Source organism: Boleophthalmus pectinirostris, unplaced genomic scaffold (genome assembly GCF_026225935.1).
Source record: "Boleophthalmus pectinirostris isolate CB_2022bp ecotype Guang Dong unplaced genomic scaffold, ASM2622593v1 HiC_scaffold_16, whole genome shotgun sequence".
Classification (NCBI taxonomy): domain Eukaryota; kingdom Metazoa; phylum Chordata; class Actinopteri; order Gobiiformes; family Gobiidae; genus Boleophthalmus; species Boleophthalmus pectinirostris.
Genome location: NW_026571095.1, coordinates 19,816,589 through 19,841,930, shown reverse-complemented (window position 1 = coordinate 19,841,930; position 25,342 = coordinate 19,816,589). Strand labels below are relative to the sequence as shown.

Here is a 25,342-nt window from a genome sequence, read left to right as displayed (position 1 = left end):
GTATCCCTTGAATATAGCGATGAGAATTACAATAACACTGAAACAGCCACACAAAAGAACACTGAGTACATCCAAATTCATTAAAATAAATACAAAGTAAATTGCTATGTTGTGTCTACTCCCAAATAGACAGGCATGTTATTAAAGCACAGACTCATTTTCATTCAATCTAAATTTCAATTCACTTTTGCAAACACCTTTTTAACTGTAGGTTCTTCACTAGTATAGGCACTAAATGGGATGTTTCATAATAAAATGCAAATGTTTTGACTTCCCGATAGGACCGGACACAACCATTACATTCCCATCTCAGACATTTCAGGTAACTAGGTAACTTTTGTGGTGCACTTCTTCGGTACAAGGTTATTACTCCTCTATTATAAATACACGGACCTCTGCTCATTTCAAACTGCAGACGAGCACTATGTCAGCTCGCTCGTGGAGTAGAACCTGTTCAGATCCACTCTTTGTCTTGGGGATACAAGTTCATTAAAACTCACTGCTGCCTTCTGGGGACACACTGAAAATAGAGCCTCTCCACTCAAGATACAGAACCCAAACCAAAGCATGATCTTTTTTTAATGATTGCTGAGTTTTTTCCCCAGACTTATTATGTATCTCCAGAAAAGAAACGCCCTGTGAGAAACTGGAGGCTGGAGAACCAATATGGCAGCTAATGGGAGCAGTGACATGAGACGGAGGAGGGGGGTGCTGATGGGTAAAGTTTTGAGAGATGCAGAGGTATGTTGACAGAGGAGTTTGCGTTAGTATTTTAAGAATGATGTTAACGTAATTACTCAAAGAATATTAGTTAAAAGTACTATTAACAGAGGCTGCATTTGTGGTTTCTTATGTTTTCTCAACTTAACTTTCTAGAGTTTCCAGAAAGAGCATTTGGAAAGTGTTCTTTTTACCATGAAGAGGAGCTCAATCCAATTTAATAACATTAGCTTTTCTGTGTGCGTCCTGAATGTGACACATCAGTTGCCTGCTTTACTTCCCAGTCTGGCGTATCTAGGTTAACTGTCTCTGTCAGCTATTTTTACATTTTGTCACACTTCACTAAAACCTGTTGCCTTACGCAGGCAAAATACATTTAACATACGGCACTGGCATTCTCCCAACGTGACGCAGTGAGAGCAGCTGACAGGAACTATTCTGAATTCAGACAGAAATTGAGGAAGAAAATGGAATATTAAAAAAAAAAAAAGTTGATGGTGCAGAACCGTGTTGTCAGTGATGCATATAGTGCATTGTCAATGTCCACTACTTAAGAAGACCCACAATGCACTGGCACATTACATAGAAGGGGTATATCAGAGCTAATGTTGGCATCAGTGATACTGGAGATTTTCTTCATCTATTGATATCTGTACAATATTAACAGCTACTATATTTCAGAAAAAAAAAACATACCCGGAGTTGTATTTAGTTTAATTCACACCGTTTTGAGAAACTCTTTATTATCTGTCTGACCTTGTGATGTCCTGTAGTGGTATTTTTTCAGGTTAACAGCTTCTACCTTTTCTTTAGTAGAGATTGGCAATTCCTGGTCTGAAATTATCCAAAAGATTACAGTGAAGGTGTATGGTTTAAAAACACAGCGGATCACCTGTATTAGAACATGACATCACAAGGTGGAAGAGTGTTTTTAGTTTTAGAGAAGAACTAGGTAACTGTAGAACAGAAGCAATGAACTATGTGATGAAACAAAACACAACTCCAGGTATGATTTTGATGAAAAAACATAACATACGTAAGATAAAAAAAAAAAAGTTTCAATAATCGCCACCAATATTTTTTAAGATTCAAAATTCTGTGATTTTTTTTTCACATAAATGACAGCAAATATGTGTTTAACTTCATTCCACACACGTCATACCTGTTATACAGTTATAGAAAGAACCAACACTTAGATACCACTCAAAAGATACTGTGACAACCATCTTGCCAAATAAAAAATCTTTTATTTTTATTCATCATCCACACCTACTGTATTTTTGAAACATTGTCTTACCACCAAAGATTCTTTGAGTTGTGCAAGTCTTGTAAAAGTTTGAGTGATGAAATGGAAAAGTCACGCAGGAAGTGTATTTTGGGTTGAATCAAAGTGGGTGTGCACATATTTGAAATAGAGCAGAGCGAAAGCACCCAGAGGAGGTGACGCACTGACGATATTCACCAACACAACCACTTTCCTCTGTTAGTCATAGTCCTCATACAAATCAACAAATGCACCTTGCTCCAGTTATATGTCACTGCGCTATTTTGATCACCTGTGCATGTGGGTGTGCTTGGGGGCTGGTATGGCCTAATTCTGTTCTCAAATTGTTTTTCCATATCAAAGATTTAACGTTTAGCAACAGTGCATTTCAGTTTTTTGAATGAGATCTAAGACTGGTGGGTTTCATAAAATAAAATAGAAGGCTGCTCTTTTTATCATGTTTAGACTTTTCATGTTTCAGGCGCTATTTTTGTTAAAATGCCTGACTAAGATCAATCTCAATTCAAACTGAATCAGATTTCTGAATCCTGTGGAGCACAGACGAATGGCTGGACTCATTGTTAAGCCGAGGTTCTGTAGTTTGGGCCTCTGCCTCTAAATGTACTCTGTACTCTCATTTGCATTGGGAACAAGCTCTACTCTGAGGAAAGTCACATTTCAAATTCTGCCTACATTTTTGGGGGTAAATATAAGAACAGGTATAGCAGGTGTCCCTGGGGATGGTCTGAGAGACAGTAGATCGAGCATTTGTTGGGTCTTGACAATTCCCATGTCAAAGCTGAAGCATATTTTACTAAACATGAGATGTAGGGACTTGTAATAAAAATTCCAGGTGGAATGAATATAAAATTCCCATTTTTTTCTTTTTTGTTTCTTTTAATTATTATTTTTGTATTTGTAGGTTTGGAGTACAGACTGGTTCAGATTCTTCCTGTCTTAAATACCTGAGAGTCCAAATCATGAATAGTCTCAGCTGGTCTAATAACACCAGTTGCATTGTGAAAAAGGGACACCAACGCCTATACTTTCTTAGGCGCCTAAAAAAAGCAGGTGTGGGCCCCTCTGTCCTGAAGGCCTTTTACAGGTGTGCGGTGGAGAGCATCCTCACCACCAACATGACTGTGTGGTTCAGCAGCAGCACCAAGGCAGAGAGGAAAGCTCTGCAGAGGATAGTTAGAGCTGCGGAGCGCGTCTGCGGCTGTAGCCTACCCTGCATTGAAGATATTTACATCAGCAGGTGCAGGACAAAAGCCCACAGCATCATGGAAGACTCCACCCATCCAGCACATGAACTTTTTACAGCTCTCCCATCAGGCAGAAGATTGCGCCACCTACAGGCCAGGACCACGAGACTACGGAACAGTTTTTATCCTGATGCCGTGAGACAGATTAATTCTGTCAGAAAAAACATTACAAAACAGCACTGACTTGGAACGCACTTTAGAAAATGGGGGCGGGTTGACATACAATATTTTTTACTATTTTATTCTTGTTATAACTATTTATTCTTATTATAACTATTTGTTCTTATTGTGATCTGTGCTGCTGTTGACCTGGACCTGAGTGCATTGTTTCGTTTCTGTGTATTTTTTATACTGGAATGACAAATAAATTTGATTCTATTCTATTCTCAGAATGATTGATTTAACTGAAAATATGCAGGTTACAGATTTCCATTCATGTTTTAAGTGCCTATGAGATTGAGAGTTCTCTTTTATCAGAAGCTGGACAAACCAAAATTAATTAAGAAAAAATACAAGGGCCTGTATCAGCCCCCTCAGAACATGAACAGGTTAATAAAACTCTTAGACCGAGAAAATAGCCTGTTGCCAGTGATAATTTATTTGAGTTACGCTTCTGTAACTCACACCATTGCACCTCTGATAACACGGCTATAGGAATCTGCATTATTCATAGCCCCTATAGAGAAGAGAAGATGAGATATTGATGTTTTGGCATTCTCAGATTAGAAAATTAGAAAGATTAAATTCAAATATTTTATTTTAGCTAGCCCCACCCAGATTTGACTTCAGAAATAGTGATGGTGTATTGTGTAACTTTTCTGGTGGAGGTTTTTTTTTTTTTTTTAATGCTGTTGTTTTTTGTCTGGAATGTTTCACTGTATGGTATTAAACCTTTCAAACAACCAGACCAAGTTACAGGTCAGATCTGTGAAGAGCCCTGCTCACAGTCAAAATGCCTGTTTTTCTGGGTATTTTTTATGTAATCTAATACATGTAAGGCAGAGCTGTTTAATGTCATACTGTGGAACATTTCAGGCAGAGCAATCATCCACACATCCACAGAAAAAGAAGGTGACGGACTCCCAACCAAAAAGTTACACAGTGCACATTTAAACATTGTTTAAAGATTTAGGTTTATAGGATTATATTCTCTGTGTGCCAGTAGTTGAGACCTTGTAAAAAGCACATTATTCTAAGTATAATAGCTTTGGCCAGTGTGCTCAAAAGTCCATTTAACAGAGGCCTATTATGCAAAATCAATCATTATAGTTTTTCTCCTTCTTATGTACCCACTCAAAGTGGTATTTAGCCTGATTCATGCATGTTTGTGTAATGTTTATTCGATCTACCCCTGTTTTCACTGCTACAAGTTTACACCCACTGCTCTGTATTTCCTTCGATACTCGTAGGCGACACCATTTCCAGTGCACACTTGTTTAATAATGTTGTTTTAGATCAATAACGCAATTTAAAATGTCCAAAAACACAATGATCAATGGGTGTCATAGACTAAAACTACATAACAGACACAAGCACAATACTTCTAAATGTCTATGTCTTTAAAAGTCTGAATAGTAAATAAAATAAAGGACCAATTTGGAACAGACAAACTAAAACAACACAAGGGGAACATAAGCATAGATTTATACTAGAATGTGTATATTGAAAAACTAAATCTCAGGACATACTAACAAGGAATTGTGTCCTCTGTCAAATTCAGATTCGGGATTTCACATATTGTTTGCCAGAATTTTAATTTGACCTCCCATCTTATTCAATTGCATTACATCTTTTCGCAAGTCATACCATTCTTATTGCTGTCTTGCCTATAGTCAAATGAATCATCCATTTGGCCTATTTTGCATTGTACTGGTTCTTATCCAGCCTGCACAGCACTTAGTCAATAGAAGCAAAACCTTTTACAACACCAATTGACTTGAACATTTTAAGCCCTTCCAAGAATACAAATGCGCTGTATTTAATTTTCCACAGCCTAAAATGTATTTCCCTATAGGCTTTATCTAAAGCAATAAAAAGAAACACGTATTACTATTTATCTATGCAGAGAAGATTTACTCAATACGTCAACCAGTACCTGTGCAATACCGGCTATACAATTTATATACTGCAAGTACTAGACAGGCAATACAGTGTCAATTACCATCCAATTCCCCCTGGCAACGAGGTGAAGATTTTCCCCTAACCCCGAGTAACCAAGCTCGGCGCAGTTTGACAGTTATTAGAATCTGCTGATGGCCTGCATTACACTCTTCCATAAGGATGCACCCAAGTCTAAATTAGTTCCAATCTAGCCACTCCTACACAGCGCTCCACCGTGCCGCCATGTTCAATATACTGTAAGCAAATAGATTCTGCCTCCTGTAGCATCCAATAATTACATTACTTAAAACATTTATAAGTTTGGAATCGAGGGAGTTATTGACAGTGACATATTGCTGTTTGCTTCGTATAAAATGAGATCCGCTAACCTTCAGGATCTTGTAATGTGGCCTATTTATATAATCTAGGTTATTATCGCTCCCCCAATGCGCGAGTTAACTTCACTGCATTGCGGAGCTTTCCTAACTAAAGTTGCTCCTAAAAAGTGGAAGACCTCTCTCTTTGTCAAAACACATTTATCTAATTTATGACTCTCATTACACATTGTATATAGAGGCTTTATTTGATTGGCTGTGCTTGTAAACTGCCCCGTATTAGATTCTGTGTTAAATGACTTGTCATAATTTTTGATGTAACTGCATTAAGGCACTCCATTAGTATCTCATTACTTTGGGGTTTTAGAGAAGCTCTCGTGTGCCAGCAAATGCACCTTGTAGTGTCCTCCAAGCCTCTCTGAAGTGGGTCCTGTGCCACTTTGCTGGTTTCATTAGTTACTTTGCCAGTTCGCCCTGTGCTAAACATTAGGCCCACTGCCAAAACACACAATGGGTACTACGATAACTGCAGCCCAGACACAGAGACTGCCCGTAGACTGTGACTCTGGCAAAAATACGAAAAACTGTTAGGGTATTTTCAAACCGGCAAAAGCTCAGAAAATAGTATAGCAGGACTGAAACAGGAATCCATTACAGTTATAATGGTACCAACTGCAGAGTAAAGAATGACTGCACATTATAGCTGCAACGTTAATGTATTTTTAGTTGATAAATATGCATGCTTTTCTTATATATTTGTGGTGACTATGCAAATACAGAAAATGCATAACTTTTTACTTTATTTTTCTTATTTTTTTCTATGTATATTTGTGATGTAATGCAGAATGGAGACTAGTTGATAGCACAGACTTTCAGCTAATGGGAATCCCTATAAGCATAAACAAATATTATACAGTGTTATGTGCCTATAGCGCAACTCCTTAGAACTGTCATTCCTTTCATCTTTCTGTGCGTTCTGTAACTTGCATACAGGCTATTTACTGCGGGAAAATGCTCTCTCAACTTTCTCTCTTCTCTTTATCGTCCTCTCACTTATGCGTCCTCTTTCTTCCCCCTCTCCACCTGTGCCGCTCTCTCGCTATGTCCTCCTCTCACCTTTGCTCCAACTCTCGTTCTCCTCCTCCTCCACTCTCTCTATCGCTCTCTGTCATTCTTTCACTCTTGCTCCCTCTCGCCATCCCTTTCTTTCTCTTTCTCCCCTTCTCCACCGCCTCCTCCTCCTCCTCACTCTCTGTCTCTTTCTCTTTCTCCTCCTCTCACTCTTGCTCTATCTCACCCACTCTCTTTCCCACTTCTTCTTTTCTCTCTCTTTCTTTCCCCTCAATCTTACTCCCTCTGCTTCCTCTCCTCTCCTTCTCTTTCTACTCTCTCTCTCCTCCTATCTCCTCCTCTCTCTGTCTTTCTCTATCGCTCTCTCTTCCTCTCTCTCTTGCTCCATCTCTCTTCCATCTCATCCACTCCCCTCCTTTCACTCTTGTTCACTCTCTCTCCCACTTCCTTTTTTGTCTCTCTGTCTCTCTTCCCCTCTCACTCTTACTCCCTCTGCCTCCTCTCCTCCTCTGTCCTCCTCTCACCCTTGCTCCCTCTATCGTTCTGCTTCCCCTTCCACTTCCTCCTCTCTCTCTAGCTCATCCTTTCACCCTTGCACCCTCTCTCTTCCCCTTTCTCTCTCTCACTCTATCTCTTTTCCCCTTCTCCACCGCCTCCCCCTCTTCTTCTCGCTCTGTCTCTTTCTCCTCCTCTCATTCTTGCTCCATCTCTCTTCCATCTTATCCACCTCCTTTCACTCATGCCCCCCCTGTCTTTTTCACTCTCTCTCCCACTTCCTCTTCTCTCTCGCTCTCTCTCTCCTTCATTCTCTCACTCTCTCTCTCTCTTCCCCTCTCCTCTCTTCTTCTCTCACTCTCTTTCTCTCTACTCCTCTCTCCTTCTTTCCCCTCCTCTCTCTTTCTCTCTCCTCCTCTGTCCTTCTTTCCCCTCCTCTCTTGTCCTCCCCCTCTCGGAGTGTGTGCAGGTAGCGCGTGTGGCTCTGTGGTCATTGTGGCTTGCAGTAGCAGCAGCTTTTATCAGTGGTTTCACAACAGCAGCTAAGTACACCATTTGGCTGGGGTTATCTGCGGAGCACAGTTTATTCCTCTGACAGATTTGAGCGGGGATCCGAGCGGTGAGGGCTCAGCATCAACAAAGCAAACATAATACAAGGAAGTCACATCTCAGCACAAAGTGGGGACCAGCAGACACAATCTGGAGGAATTCAAATGAGGCTTCTGAGAAGATGCAGCATACACAGTTGATACGTGGAGAACAAAATGCTACATCTTTTTTCTGCCTGACCAGCCAGTCCCTTCGACATTTTGTTCGAGACCAGTCCTCTTTGTTATTTTATTTCTCCTTTTTTTTTTCAGCATTATCCGACATGTTTGTTTTTACCCAAGTGGAGCATGCATCTCTCTGATTCGTTAATCCGTCTGTCAATCACATAATCTGAAACTGGGAAAACAGGATACGGCTCCAGATCCACTCCTCTTTTTAGTTTTGTCAAAGCATGTGGTTCTGGTTGGCCAGTTGAATAACATTTAATCCTCATGGCACTAAAGATAATAAATCAAAATAATTTTTAAAATTGGGTACAAGATATTCCAAAATTACGGCAATGACTCTTCAAGAGAGTAATTTAATAATATTGTTTAGATTAAAACAAGCAAAGTCATAAGTAGTTTAAATATCCACTGTGTAACGCCTGCTTATCTCCACTGCCTGGAATTTTCCACAGTATAATAATAAACTGATCTACCTCCATGGAGAAAGGCAGGTGACATCTCCAAGGTCACATCTGTGGAGAGGCAAGTCTACTCACAGAAGTAAGATTGTCTTTCAAGGTATTTTTTGTGAAATAAAAACATCAGTAATTTAATGAATAGATAGATAATTAATTGACATACTGTGGTAGCCAGGCTGGCGCCACCTAGTGCCTCCACTCAATTTCATTTCTCTCCAGCGACTCGGTCAGGAATCGGAATACACTAAGCGGTTCACAAAAACCCCGGAAATGCAAGTCTGTCAGCGAAGAGCCATACATTCTGTGTTGGCAACAATTCCCGAGATCGAGGATTTAAAGCCAGAACAAAGAGAATGTTTGGTGAGTTTTATCAAGGAGAAAGACGTTATTGTCCTTCTTCCTATGGGATTGGGAAAAGCTTAATATACCAGTTAGCCCCGTTAGTGGCGCATTACATATGTCATGACCAAATAGAAGGGATTGGTTACATAAAAAAAGTATGTACTGCTGTGAGGTCAGACAGTTTCCACAAATTAAACCAGCTGATGAATCAGGCTAATACTGTGGAACATTTCAGAAAAAAAAAGTGAATTAGAGCAGATTTCATACTGTCAGTTTATATCTGCCATATCTAAACTATTTCTATGATACCATTGTGCTAATAGTGGAATATGGTTTACACGACAAATGTATTTCGAACAACTTAACAAAACATACTCTCCACTTGTATTCTTAAGGTCATAAGGCTGTTCTTGCCTGTGAATAGAGGAGAGAAAAGCACTGCAAAATACATTGGAGATATTCAAAAACTTTGACCAGGCCAGAGAACTCCATTTTGAAAAGAAAGTTTTCATGCAGCTTACTTTTGAAAGGGCACAGAGGACATCTTTATCTGTTTAGTTTAAGAAATGAAACCTTAAAGTTTAACTATTTGGGTAAGTTTGTGGCCAAAAATACATTGTTTTATTTAAAGTTCAATCAGATCGAACCCGTGTAAGCCTAAACTTTTAAACTCAATTTCTTCAGTAGTAAATAGAATGACTTGGGTTCACTACAGCAATAGTTATAATATTACAGAGCTGTTTCTCTGAAGGGCTGACATCTCATTATCAGATTTAAGACAGATAGCGCCTTAAATGTGTCACAACTGTTTGAATTTCTACACATAATTAACAGGTATGTCGTATCTTTGAAAAAAAAACGTTTCACAATAGATGACAGAGAAGTTCCTACCATGTTCAGAACATGTCCAAACTGAAAACAATGAAATCTGGAATGACCATTTGCAGGGTGACAAGAGGGCTGGTTAAAGACTATCATCCAACCCTGCATCAAAACAGTGTCACAGTGCACTGGCCCCAATCAGCCTTCAGACTTCAAACCACACACATTTTTGATCATACAACAAAGACATGGCCAATGGAGTTTTGCTATCATTAAAATGTTATTGTCAGCTCCACCAGTTGTTCAGCAAGTTGACTTTATTATCTATCTAGACTCAGTACACTCCAACTTGAAATTAAGGTTAAGGTTGCTTCATTTATGTATGTATTGGTATATGAGCAGATGAAATGAGCTAATTGCTGCAGAATGGTTCCATATGGACCTAAGTGAAGAAGGGCATTACACAGGTAGAGGAAATAAGCTGCTAAGATAGGACTGAAAATAACATACAGTCGTCCCTCGCTATATCACAGTTCGCTTTTCGTGGCTTTGCTGTTTCGCAGAATTTTTTTGTGCAATTTTGCAAGCTTTTTTTTTTTACAGCGTATGAATGCATATTGTGTTCCTGCTCCTGTGACCTGATTAACTAAGGGACTGTAGACCATTATCAATCAATCTCCTCCGTGCCGTGTTTCCTGTACAGTACAGAATGCGTTCAGCTTGCCAAATTTACGTAAAAGTTCGATCGTTAGCAGTGTTTGCAAGTTTTTTCCCCAACAAAGACTCCTGTGGTTGCACCCAAAAGGCAGAGGAAGATCCAAACCATCGCACAAAAAGTTGGACTGCTGGACATGCTGAAGGAAGGGAGAAGTTACTCTGCTGTAGGGAGCCATTACAGAATAAATTGATCTTCGTTACATAGTTTCATACATAAAGAAAGGAGAAAAATAACATAAGGACGACAGCAGCAAAAGGGTTGTAACTGTCCTGTGTGAGAAAAGTGTATAAATTGTGTGGTGTGGGGTTTTACAGCCTTAAAACAGATACGATAATTGTAAAAAGTAAAGTAGACTACTTAGCGGGTTTCGCCTATTACGGGTTATTTTTACAACGTAACCTCAGCGATAAATGAGGGACCACTGTACACAATATATTACATAATTAATATATTTGCACATGACATTATGCAATATATCACTATTTTAAAAGCACCAAATGTCTTGTAATAACTGTATTTCTTTGTTAAACCCCTAACGGTATGTACATAACACGAAAAACACCTACTTTAATCATCGGAAAGGTGAATATTTCAAATGGGTTGCATAAACAAATGTCATTTTTCGAAAACAAGCAAGGAATTGTTTGCCAGGCTGGCACCACCTAGTGCCTCCGCTCAGTTTCACTTTTCTCCAGCGACTTGGCAACGATTCCTGAGATCGAGGATTTAAAGCTTTTATTTTTTTATCAAGGGGAAAGACGTTATTGCCCTTCTTCTAGGGGATTTGGAAAAAGCTTAATATACCAGTTAGCCCAGTTAGTGGAGCATTACATACATCACGACCAAATAGCAGCGATTGGATAAATTAAAAAAAGTACCCGCCTACCACCGAGCAAACAAATCCTAATGCTGCGAGGTCAGACAGCTTCCACAAAGTCCACCGTCTGATGAATCAAGCTAAGGAATTGTAGAACTGTCACACAAAAATTTGTAAAAATTACAAAAAAATTAATAAAATTGGGTTTCTGCTAATATGCATCTATATAACACACAATTACGAATGCACAAAATGCTATTGCCCATATAGCTTATAAAAGTGGTTCTTCAACTCTTCACACCAAGTACCACCTAATAAAATATTTGAACTTCCCAGTAGTACAAGATAAAGATCGGATCCAAAACGAGTATTCCAGCAGTGCATATTGCTATACTAGTTCTACACAAGGACTGAGGCAAAGGAAGATGAAATGTGGATTGAATTTACTCTGCAAATATTTCTGAAAATATTTGAACTGCTGAATAAATCTGTGAAACATCTGAAGAAGCTCGTGTACCAAAGTTCCAGAAGCACATAGCATCAATCTTTTGAACAATCACCATTTTTCTACGAATATAAGATGAATTAACCAAAATGAACACTCCTCTCTTCCTCTCTCTGCTCTCTCAGCTAACATATGGATCAGTGATCACTGGTCATTTATTTGTTTATATTTAATTAAACTCAAAGTTGTTCATTAAATTACAGATGAAAAAAGCATGTTATTAAGAACAGCCAATTTCAAAAGCTAATGTAGCACATATAGCAGAAAACTCAGCTATCTCAAAAAGCTGATCTAGTTACTGCTGAATACGAGAACGCGTTATTTCCTCAGCACTTTCAGTAATATCATGTTACTCTCTACAAAGTTGCTCAGCTATGAACTTTAATACCATGACATGACAAAATCTGTTGGTCCAAACATTTTTTATTTATTTTTTTCTTCTGAAGGCAGGGAAGCAGACCGTTTAAAACCAAGGACCTATCTTTTTTGCTGTAGCATTCAACTGGGCTCTCTGCCAGTCTCAGCTTTGTGAGATTTGCTGAATGTCTCTCTCCTCTCTTCACCTCATTTCATGCTCACATCTATTCTGTCCAATCGTCTACCAGAAAAAGAAAAGAAAATACAGCTAATTAAATGAAAAAAGACTGGTGTTTGCTGTGAAATAATGTAAATGGGCAGTATTGTTTGCAGCTTGTATTCAGCCATATGTCAAAATGCACGACATGCTGGGAGACAGATGTGAGAGTCGCAGTGAATGAGACAAAATATGGGATCTCATTATTTTTGCCTGGGTTGGTGAATTGTGACAAGCTCAGAAATTGTAATTTTTAAGATGTACAATGTAACTGTTCTGGTAGAGGGAGTGCCATCTCCATGTAGTTGCCCAGAATATTCAAATGAAACATTAAACACACACAAAGTCCTTGTAGAGGTGCAAAGGCAAGAAAGGCACACTAAAGCTACGTTTACCCCATTTATGAATCACCATATCACCGTCTCGGAAACTATTTGCATCCAGACACATCGTTTCTGTGTCTGCAAGCCTTCCCTATCCACACAGCTTTCTGCATATTTGTTTACATTTTACAGAAACAAAACTTAAAACTGCATGTATAATTTGCATAAACTGAGTGCTCAAAAAAACATCTTGCTATTGTGCGCTGATGCGGTTCAGCTTCTGTCGGACTAAAGGACACGACTCAGTGGCATATGAGTGTTCTTTCTGTGACGGGGGGTGTTCTGCTAATGGTGAGTCTGTTCTGTGCTTCTATCGTGGTGGAGATGGTTCATGTTAAACTTTTCAGAGATTATACATTTGCAGGTCATATGCATAGACCATATATATGAATGGACATATATTCTAGCCTCTTAGTGTTTTGGCAGTGAATTACTTTACGTCACATAGACCTACGTCACTGTGTGGATGCTTGAACACACTGATACGCATGTTTTCAAGCCTCCACACTGTGACGGATCAGAGCCGTACTTAGATGAGTTTGTCGGAGCTCGCAGCACCACATTGTTCCATTTCTGGAGCTGTTTTCCATCGGATTAGTGTGGACAAACACTGCATCTGCAAGTAAAACGACTCAAATACACACTAGTGTGGATGGGGCCTAAGATGGCCAATGTCCAAAATGTAGCTTATTTTTAGATCACATTATACAAAACCAAACTAATGATCTGATGAAGGCTTTTTGCCAAAACATTCAAATAAACAAAGTTTTGGACATCAGACATCTGAGTGTGCTATGTATTTCTGTATAATCTACGTAATGACATTAAAAGTATAAATAGAGAAAAGAAGGTGACAATAAGGCTGTGGAGAGTCAAGCCTGCTCACAGTAAGAATGAGTATTTGAGTAGGCATGAGCATTTTTGAGCAACACATGTACCTGTAAATGAATGGTAAACAGTTTAATGTCATAATATTTTGGAACATTACAGGCAAAGAAATCTCCACCTCCATGGAGACCAGAACGTGGCAGACCCCCTGCACCAAAAGTTGCTTAGTGAAATTTGTGCTTTTGATTGTGTCATGCATTAAAACAAGAGCTGGATGACATCTTGAAACTGCAGAGACAAACTTGAGATAGTCTTGTCTGAAAACCACCATCAGACGTCTTTCCTAATAGACTGTTCCAAGGACTAGTATTTATTAACGTCGTAGCAAAGAGAAGAATGACACATAAATGATAGTGTAGCTCCGTGCATTACCAGGAGAGTGCAGCCTCCCGTCATACTGTTAAATACTGCGTGTGTATGATCCAAAGCTATAAATCACATGAAAAGTCTTAGGGAGGGTTGAGTCATGAAGACACACTGCTCCTCCTCACCACACCCTGCTGCCTTTCATACATCTACATTGTCCCCACTTTGTTGTGTTTAAAATTCAATGGGCTCCTACCATCTAATTCATGTTGTCATACGCTCCCTCTCTGCTGCCCCCTCTGGAGCCTGGTGTCTATCACAGATCAGCAGGGCCTTTATTCGACTAATTAGCTTCAGTTATTTTTCCCCTGGATTCCTCAGTGGGAGGCCCCAGCAGACAAAGATTGTGATTAGATAAAAGCATCCCAAATGACTTCTAGGCAAATTAGCTAAAATCACATTTGTCTTTTTACCAAAAAATCCCTACAATACTTTTACATTTAGTGAAAATGAAATGTGCTCTATGTAACGTTTCAGGTGGAGGGTCCGCCACCTGCTTGTTGTTATCGCTTTGCCTAGAGAGTTTCCCAGGGTTGTTACAATTATCTATCTCGGGTGGGCAAACATGACTCGTGGGACCCAAAGGGTTCTAAAATTTGATGGAACAACCAGGAGCAAATGGATGGAGTTTTTTGGTAATCCACCTCATAAGAGAAAAAAAATATCTCATGTTATTGAAATATCCCTAAATTGAAAATCATTACAAAGCATTACAACAAAATATCTCACTTTCAAATATTTACTATTTATTGAAATGACTTTTAAAACACTGAAAATTATTATTATAATTCAAGTTCGGCAGGCCAGATTAAAAAGATTAATGGGCCGCATATGACCCTGGGCCTTAGTTTGCCCACCCCGATCTATCTCCATGGAGACAAATATCTGAAGCCACAGGGGCAAGTTACAGGTCAGATCCGTGGAGCGGTAACCTCACTAACAGCATGAATGGATTTTTTTTAGGTCTTTTTGAGCAATATAAACCTGTAAACATCTGTAATTATTTAAATGCAAGATAAAAAGGTTTGATGCCATAGAGTGGATTGTGTAAACAAAGCAATAACATCTCCACGGCGACAACCCTACATCATAAATATTGCATAGTATTTTGTGCTATCTGTCAGTGACATTTCCAATTATCCAACATGGTAATTTCAACATCGGTCATGATCATTTTGAGTAGACGGCAGACTGAAGGCACACTGACGCTATTCAAATTTTTCAAACGAATAACAAGAACATATTATGACACCAATTACATATGGTACCAGTCGGCATAATTTTCCACCAAAGAGAATAACAGTCAAATAAAAGACATGTATAAAAGGTCAGAGAGGGTGTACACAACTCAGCGCACACTAATCAACAAGACTGAAACCAAATGTGTTATTTTGTATTCACATTTCAAATCATGAGCCCGGAGCCAATCTAACGCCACAGTTCAATCTAGGCATGATTAGGTAAACGTACTTCTCTAAAATGGCAAATAGCTTAAATGAAGGGTCGATTTGAGAGTGCGTTCTTGGCCTGCGCCGCGTCAATATGTCAGGAGCCATTTTGGGAGAACAAGCCCTCTTTCATATTCACCTGCTCTCTCAGCTCTGGTCCATTATTTCACACAATCATTTCTATACAGACTAATATATCAGTCATTACTGCCCTCCCTGTGAGCTTCAGGTTAATTTGACACTTCAGAACCCCATGTGGCCCCAATTTCTCCCCTTTTCCCTGCGCTCTTTTACATTCACAAAGCAGAAACATAGCATCGAAGTGTTGCATTTCGACTGCATGAAAAGGAATTATAAAACATGTGACATAAATTGCAGTTAACGTTAAATTGTAAATGTAACTTTTCATGTGGAAGATCTGCCACTTGCTCATCTCCATGGAGATGTTAGTGCTTTGTCTGAAAGGTGACAAGCTGTTGATCCCACAAGGCGTGTTACAGTATAAGTAAGATCTATGGAGTGGCGACATTGCTCCCAGTGAGATGCTTTTTACCACTAGACTCATAAATGCAAAAGTTACATGTTTAATGCTATGCTTTGGTAGTCAGGCGCCACCTAGTGCCTCCTCTCAATTTCAATTTCTGTCCAGCGACTAGGTCAGGAATCGGAATACACTAAACCCAGGAAGTGCGAGTCCGGGCACCAGCCAATCAGCAAAAAGCCATGCATTCTGTGTTGGGAACGATTCCTGAGATTGAGGATTTAAAGCCGGAACAAAGAGAATGTTTGGTGAATATTATCAAGGAGAAAGACGTTATTGCCCTTCTTTTTATGGAATTTGGGAAAAGCTTAATATACCAGTTCATCCTGTTAGCGGCGCATTACATACATCACGACCAAATAGCAGTGGTTGGTTAAATTTAAAAAAGTACCCGTCTACCATCGAGCAAACGAATTCTAACGCTGCAAGGTCAGCCGGTTTCTACGAAGTGAAACTGGCTGATGAACCAGGCTAATGCTGTGGAACATTCCAGACAAAACAATCACATCTCCATTAAATTAAGATATGCAGGTTGGCATACTCCCACTAGAAATGTTCCATAGTGCTCCTTTAATTTATGTAAGGTATCGAAATGTCTCCATTCCCATTGCAGGCAGTTTATTATTTCTTGGGCTAGAGTGATTTAATTGGCAAGAACCAGCTAGTAACTGGAGAATATTTCAAAATCATAATTGTACTTTTATGTTCTTGAAGAATAATATGTTATATCATATGCGCAGAAGTGTGATTTAACTAGCACCAAAAAGGTCTTCTAAATTCTGCTCTAAAATCCAGACTTATATTGACAGAGTTGGCTATGGACTTCTCAATTAAAATGACAATAAGACATGACCTTATCTTCATATGGATTAAAATGACCTTTAACCTCAAATACAAACAAATAAATAATTACACACACACTTAATACACAGCAAAGATTGACTGACTAATGAATAATATAGTCCCACAGCCTGAAATACTGCAGTTTTACATGCCATTGTTGACTTGGCAATTTGGGCCACAGCTCCATCTGTTGGACCTGGCAGCACATAGGAGTGACAAGAACGAAGTTACAGAGAACTCACTTGTGAATTGATTAAAACGTATCAGAGGAGTAAAAAACCCAGACTATTTCACACTTATCACACAATTTAATAACAGGCTGTGAAGACGTTGCTTTTGTCACTGTCTTCCTATAGCTCGAGAAATCTTCACTGAGTCTGAAGTGATGTCAAAGTGTTAGAATGTCGGACGTTTTTCCTAAAGGTGTAATGAGACATAAAATGGACTTATATGAGCTTAACCATGTGTTAACACTATTCCATCCTCATAAGCTTACTCCAATGGGTATTTAGATTGATTTTAGACCTGAATTGTTTTGTACAAAAGGCCTAAGGGGCTCAGAAAGCTGCCGTTTTCACCTACCCCATATCTTAGTTGAAAAATGTCACATTGCCTAAAGTAAAATATGGCCTCTGAAAAAAAGTAAAAAATAAAATAAAATGTGTGACTATGGCTCCTATACATATTACACAAAACTGACTCTTGTGAGCTTTAAGCCATGTTAGAATGTTGTTACTTCATCAAAAAAATACGTTGTTTCATTCACACATGCAGGGGTCTCCAACCTTTTTCCACCAATGAGTTACCTTTACAAAACAAAAATGCCAGAGAGCTACTTGTTTTGTGGCCACAAGAAATTTAGTATATAACAGAGCCACAGCAAACCTTAGATGAAGTACAGATAGATTAGGGTGACCAGATGTCCCCGTTTATCCAGGACAGTCCCAGTCCCAGAGACCTGTGTCCCCTGTCTTAGCAGATTTATACAACAACTTTAACTTTTAACTTTTTCTTTTTTTTTTTTCCAGTTTTATACAAGAAATGTCCTAGGTGTCCCTATTTTGACCAATCTCATACCTGCCAACAGTAAAGAGAGGCATACATTGTCATGTGTTTAGATAAAATATAGAAAAGCTGCTTAAAAATGACCAAAACACAAAGAAAATGTAGCTAGTCATGAATGGGCCGGGCACAGAAAAGTTTTCTTTAATTATGCACTTGTTTCACAATTTTATTATTACCAACCACCTCAAACCAGGGGTGTCCCAGTTTTTGATTTTGAAAATCTGGTCACCCTATGTTAGATGACAATAAAACATAAACCTTTATCCATTTATTAGTGTACAAAGTTAGGCATCAAAATGACTCATGTACAGTGGTCAAATTAATCAGGTTTTACTTATTCAGCACAATACATGTAATTCAGAAATTCCTTGGTGAGCTACTAGGAAGCTCCCCAGCTACAGGTAGGAGACCCCTGCTTTAATTCATCTCTAAAGTAAAAAAAAAATGCTTGGTTCTACCTTGTGATGTCATGCAGCAGCTGTTTTCAGGTTAACAGCTACCGTTTACCTTTTGTTCAGTAAATTCACTTCCAGGGCTGAAATCATTCAAATGTTTCTAGTGAAGATGTATGGCATTTAAAAACACAGTGGAGCACTTCTTCTATTACCACATGAGATCACAAGGTGAAAGTGAGTGTTTTCTGTTTGAGAGAAGAACTCCGCCTATAAATTTGCAGGGTTTGGGTGTTAAACATGTGTGAATAAAATAAAACACAACTCCAAATATGTTTGTGATGAAGAAACTAAATTATAGATCAGAAAATAGTTGAATATGGACCCTTTAAAAGTTTAAAAGCCATGGTGTTTTATATATTTGAATACAAAGGCAACACGTAGTAAACTTCACCAGTCCCTTTCATCTTCTCAAGTACAAAACCTTTAACAACACTCAAACTCATATCTCTTCTCAAGTTGCTCTTTTTTGTGGTAATAGTGCAGTGAAGTTTGTGTGTCTGATGTATACTGCTGATCAAACTCATAGTTAACAGTTAATTATTTTTCTTTAATGTGTGAAACTTAAACTGTGACATTTCGTTTCACTTTCAGAATATAAACGCACTTTGAAAAACTAATCAAACTATGTGAGACAGTAATTGCAAGGATTGCAATTTGCCAAAATAAAGCTTTGACTAATTTGAGCTATTTAAATGTCAATTTAACTGGTGTTTCTATCCATTACAGATGCTTCAGATGGTGGAAAATAGCCCTTTAATTATTTGCACACAACAGACAAATGACACCTTTCAGACCAATTATAATACTTATTTCTACAAGATGTGCATACCAAACTGTTGAAAACTTTTAGAATTTCAATATAGAAAGATGTTGACATAACTGACCTTTTAATGTAATATTGTGAGGTTCTTTGGGGAGTTTGGATTTTTGCGTAGCAGTAGTAGTATTAATATTGGTATTGGTAGTATTAATATTAGTATTAGTAGTATTAATAGTTGTAGCAGTAGTATCAGTAGTAGCTGTAGCAGTAGTAGCAGCAGCAGCAGTAGTAGTAGTAGTAGTAGTAGTAGTAGTAACAACAATATCAGCAGTAGTAGTTGTAGTAGTGGTAGTAGCAGCAGCAGCAGTAGTAGTAAAAGTAGTAGTAGTAGTAGCAATATTAGTTGTAGTAGTGGCAGTAGTAGTAGCAGCAGCAGTAGTGACAGTAGTAGTAGCAGTAGTAGCAGTAACAACAATATCAGCAGTAGTAGTTGTAGTAGTGGTAGTAGCAGCAGCAGCAGTAGTAGTAAAAGTAGTAGTAGTAGTAGCAATATTAGTTGTAGTAGTGGCAGTAGTAGTAGCAGCAGCAGTAGTGACAGTAGTAGTAGCAGTAGTAGCAGTAACAACAATATCACCCGTAGTAGTAGTAGTAGTGGCAGCAGCAGCGGTAATAGTAGTAGTAGTAGTAGTAGTAGTAGTAGTAGTAGTAGTAGTAGTAGTAGAAGTAGTAGAAGTACTAGTAGGAGGTGTAGTAGTAGTTGTATCAGTAGAAGTAGAAGCAGTAGCATTAGAAGTGGCAGCAGTAGTAGTAGTAGTAACAGTAGTATTATTAGAAGTGGTAGTAGTAGTAGTAGTAGTATCAGTAGTAGTATCAGTAGTAGTAGTAATAATACTGTGATTGTTTATGTGTTTTATTTGGAGTTTGACATCCTTTATATTGGCCATTTTTCCAAGAATTTTTGTTTTTCATGGTCTTTTTTCATCATTTTATTTTCAGATTCGTATTATTGTTTGTAACCGTGGTAATTTCCAACTGTAATCCCAGTAAGACAAGATGAGATTTCCAGACAAAAGCAGAGGCCAGACCCCACGCCCCAGACCCCTGACAGTTTTCCAGCTTGTTTGAGGATGTAGTGTCTGATGTAACTGGAGGAGTGATGAGATTAAAGGATTTGAAAGATTAGCGTTAGTCCAGGAAATTTGAAGCTAACATGTATTCCCATTTGCATTAGGTCTTATTAAAAGCTAATGAGGTCAGCCCTTCTCTGAGGAAAGTTAATGCAGAGACAAGCCTGACATGCGTATTTTCTTCTAGAGGCATTAGTCAGGTCACAGGGGGGCAAAAGGAATACACGTGCTGGGCTCGATTGTAACTTATCATGAAGCCCGAATTTTTGTATTGCATCGTACCATTGTACTTGAATCAAAATGAATACAATAAACTCTAATATTGGTTGCAGCCATAGAAGAAAACATAAGCAAAATTCCATTGTAAAGGAAATGGAAATATCAAAAATAAATCTGCAAGTAAATCTGTATTATTTGCTGTTTGTCTGTGAGGTAGTTTTTTTTTTTTTTTTTCTTTTGCTGTTGTTGTTGTCAAGATAATAAAATCTAAAACTCAATTTCAATACTATAGAAAAGGCTTGATGCATAATATCATTTTTTAAAACACACTGATACTGACCACTGTCAATCCAGAAAGAATTTAAATCCAAAATACTAGATTTTTTTGTTTGTTTTTTATATATATATTTCCATGTACTCTAGTTCTGATATAGAAAAAGATCCTACAAGTAAAACTATTCAGGAATGGCTTATATAGATGTGTGTTTTCAGAATCTATATCAGTATCTATATCTGTATCTATAAGTATCTAGTTTGAGTTACAGCCATAGAAGAAGACATAAGAGAAATTCCATTGTAAAGGAAATGAAAATACCTAAATAAATCTGCTTTTTTGTTGTTTGTTTGTTTGTTTGTTTGTTTTGTTTTGTATTTTGTTGTCAAGATACTAAAATCTAAAACCCAATTTCAATACTAGGCTTGAAGGCTTGATACATTATCTAAATTTTTACACCACGCTGACACTGACCACTGACAATCCGGAAAGGAATTTCAATACAAAATACTAGTAGTTATTTTTATTGATTGATTTATTTTTTATATATATTTCCATGTAGTCTAGTTCTGATATAGAAAAAGATCCTACAAATAAAACTATTCAGGAATGGTCCAGTTTTGTCTTATGATGAAGATATGTTTCAGAATCTAAAAAAGTATTTCGTTTTGATAATAGTCAGAGTATCTGGGTATTGACGATACTTTTGACAACCCCCTTTTTTTTTCACCAGCTAAATGCTAAAAATATCACCTTTAACAAGACTATCATTTAAAAAACAAGAAAGCAGAGTCAGTGAGGTTCATTTGGCCTTCCGATAATTTATGTTATTAGGTTCTGTTTAAGAGTTTGTTTTCATACCTGACAGTTTCGACTGTTCACTAGCGGTCTTCCTCAGAGTGGTCAAGTGATGCTGCTGTGACGTGTCCTCTCAGCTGATTTATACTGGTTTTGACACTGTCTTCCAACCAGAGGAGGCAGGATGACAGCACCATCTGCAGTCCGACTTCTTCAGGACAGTATCCCAGGTGTGTGAGAGTAAAAAAGGCCCCTTGTCCTGGTTTATAGAAGAAGTCGGTCTCTGAGGAAGACCGCTGGTGAGCAGTGAGCAAACTTTTGGTCTGAAACAAGAACCTAACATAAGCAAGCAAAGCCCATATATACAGCTCAATGCCATGTTTTTGTCTGGTATATCATTCAGAGCCTTCACACTGTATAGAAATATGTCATCTGTTAAAGTACAAGTCTGTTTTCTTCCAAAAAGACAGGAATATAACATGAGTCACCGCTAAAGTCTTAAAGGAACTGTATTTATGTGTGTTCTTTAAATCCATCAATCTTACTGTCCTCCAACAAAAATACGTTTTCGTTATCTGTCCCACTTATGTCAACAAAACCTTCACCTGTCACTCCACACCTCTACTCGCTCCCTCTGGAACTTCCTCTGGAACAAGCCACCATCTTGAATGATAATGAAAACAAAAGACTGAAAGAAACTGGCGAGCACTGTCAGTTATAAGTACACACACAACGTACCTTTGATACTGCGTTGGCGGAAGTACAAATACTTATACTGAAGGTAAATTGAGATGGTCTTATTTACTTTAAAGTGCAGTGTATGATGTTTGAAAAGCCTGCTTCAGAAACAAAGAGCTGCAGGAGATAATTAGCTGGATGTGATTTCAAAAGCTGTCCACAGTCCTGGCAGTACAAACAGCGCTGACAACTTCCAAGAAAATCTATTTTTAAGCAGTTCATAAAAGGAAAAAAGGAAATTATATAAGTGCAGAGTTCTGTATACGGTCTGAAAGAAAGTGATTGGAGGTAAAGAAATGTATTCTAATTTAGTTATAATGAACATTTAGAATCTTTCTTTTGCAGTGTACTGGCTGAGGAGACTCTTCATGTTTCACAAAATAACATGAAGTGAGTGGGAAGAAGAAAGTCAGTGCATCAGTTATTACAGTTATATTGTCGGAAAATCAGATAACTGGGGTAATCAGATAACCCTTTAATTATATCAGATAACTGTATAGTGTTTACTTCCAGTTTGATAATCCAACACCAAATGTACACGCGCTATGGGTCTTTCAAGAGTAACAATTATAAGACTGGTAATGTTTTAAGATTTTTACTCTTTTAATCTAATCTTGCTTCACTGAATTTTTGCTCTATTAACACATACAGATGTAGAAAATCATAAGAAAAATGCTCATATCACACTATGTATTTTATATGACATTTCAATAATCTGACAGCTCCAGAAATCAGATAATGATGAGATTTTCATTTTAGAGGTCTTGTTTTGACTGTTTCTCATAAAGATCAGCCTCACAGACGTCAATAAAAAATACTTGAGTGAGTTTAATTGCAGCCCCTATTGGACATGTGCCGTTAGTGAGATATTACATAACACTCAAAATAAATTATATTTCATCTCTACTGAGAAATTATCCCACTGTGTGCACAGTTAGAAGCTCCGAGTCCATTTGCACTTTTCCAAATGTTTCTGTCACTAAATGTCTTCATTAAGGGTGGACCTTTTCAAAGGTCAAGTGTAATGTTCTCTAACAGATCAGTGGGACATTATCAGGGTAGGCCAACAGCACTCTTAAGTTACATTTTAGGATCATTTACATATATTTTTGGATATTTATTATTTGTGCTAAATGTTAACTTTGAGACTGCTCGTGTATTCCCTTGCACATTTTTAATTTCCATTTGCTTAAGTATTAAATATAATTTCACATTAATTCACAAATTCTGTATTTTAAATGTCCTCCCATAAAATGCTAGCCTGATTCATCATCCGGTTTTACTTTGTAGAAACTGTCTGACCTCAGAGCAATAGAATTCATTTGCTCTACGGTAGGCGGGTACATTTTTAATTTACCCAATCGCTGCTATTTGGTTGTGACATATGGAATGCAGCGCTAATGGGGCTAACTGGTGTATTAAGCTTTTCCCAAATACCGTAGGAAAAAAGGCAATAATGTCTTTCCACTTGATAAAATTCACCAAACATTCTCTTTGTTCTGGCTTTAAATCCTCGATCTCAGGAACCGTTGCCAACACAGAATGTCTGACTCTTCGCTGATTGGCTGATTCCCGAACTTGCACTTCTGGGCTTTTTGCAAACCGTCTAGTGTATTCTGATTCCTGACCTAGTCGCTGGAGAGAAATTAAACTGAGTGAAGGCACTAGGTGGCACCAGCCTGGCTATTAAAATGGAGAAGTACTGCATAAATACTATATGTACCTAAAATGCATGCACTGTTGAAGTTACACATTTTTACTTGCATAATATAATGTCCATATATTTACTAAAAGAAGTGATTATTCATATACTTTTATACATATTAGACGTGTAAAAAAAGTGAGTGGCTTCACAGTTGCACAATGCATTCTAAATAGTACAACTGCTTGTAGTAATTGGGCTGTAATAGGGATAAATATTACTGAATGAATTAATGAAGTGAGTGCAAAAATAGCAATAGTCATGATAGCCAAAAACTTTTTTGTTTTTTTCAATTAAAGGTGCACTATGTAACTTTTTTGGTGGGCCTACTAGTCTCCATAGCGATGTTATCGCCTGGATTGCTCAAGCAGTTGACACTGCCACACAAAGTTACAGGTCAGATCTGTGTGGTGCCCTCACTCATACGGTTTTTCAGTTTAGCTTTGACCAATAAAAACACCTGTAATAAATGCACAATAGACAGATTTACTGCCATATTGTGTAACATTCCAGGCAAAGCAATATGATCTCCACGGACACCAGAAAAGTTACATAGTGCAGCTTTAACTTATTGCACATCCCTCTACGTTTTGCCCATCTCTCACCTGTATATTTTATATCTGGTGGAAAATCCTCCTGTAAACCGCTCTCTGAACTCCGTGTACTCTGGACATCTGTGAAACGGCCCCTTCTCTGAGAGCAGCCAGTCCAGTTGGCCTTTGCTCTGCCGGGCGTTGAACCCCCACGCTGTTGAGCCGGAGGGGTTAGAGGGCGATGATGACGATGATGACGATGAGAGGGGTTTCCCACCATTCGCTCCAGGGGCTCCCACTTCAGCACCGCGGCCGGGCCACGGCAACCACAGCAGAACCCACGGCAACCATAGCAGCATCAAGGAGGACCATCTAACAGAGGGGGCGGAGCCATGGGTGTACCTCTCTTTTCTGATTGGCCAAGGAGTCGCCATGGTCCCGGGTGTAATGTCCTAGGGCACCTGGGACCAGCATTTCTTCTGGCAGTCTCCTCCCGCCGACCTGAAAGAAACAAAACAAAACAACATAGCACAAGGTTAACTGATTGGTTTACTTTACATTTTTGATGTTAAATTTCTCATTGCAAAACGTAACCGAGTATGATTGCAAAGTCAGTTATTATTGCCTGATATGACAAGGGGGTTCAAGAAGGATTTATAGAGGCACTTACTAACTTCTTACAAAATGAAGACTGTAAAGGCAAAGGGATAAAACACAGCCTACAAAATGATGCAAGTGTGCTGTAATTCATAGTAGAAGCTGAGATACACAAAAGACCAAAACATTTTGCATCTGTGTTGTGAGTAGTATGGGAAATTACATGGGTAAAATTAAATATATCAGGGGATCACCATGTCTCTAACAATTCAATACGAATCATAGAAGCCTAAACATTCTACTTTTATCAAGCACTAACATAATTACTACATACAAATAGGCT

The 25,342-nt window shown here is 38.3% G+C and overlaps 1 protein-coding gene across 1 annotated transcript in view; it reads right to left on the bottom strand.

Moving 5' to 3' along the window:
• The window catches only part of brinp2 (bone morphogenetic protein/retinoic acid inducible neural-specific 2), a 115,277-nt gene extending 90,441 nt beyond the window's left edge, over positions 1 to 24,836 (bottom strand). Inside the window, exon 1 of the mRNA XM_020936108.2 lies at positions 24,475 to 24,836. Coding sequence (XP_020791767.1) covers positions 24,475 to 24,836 — 362 coding nt within the window. The remainder of the gene's footprint in view (positions 1 to 24,474) is intronic.
• Between the last annotated feature and the right edge of the window lie 506 nt (positions 24,837 to 25,342).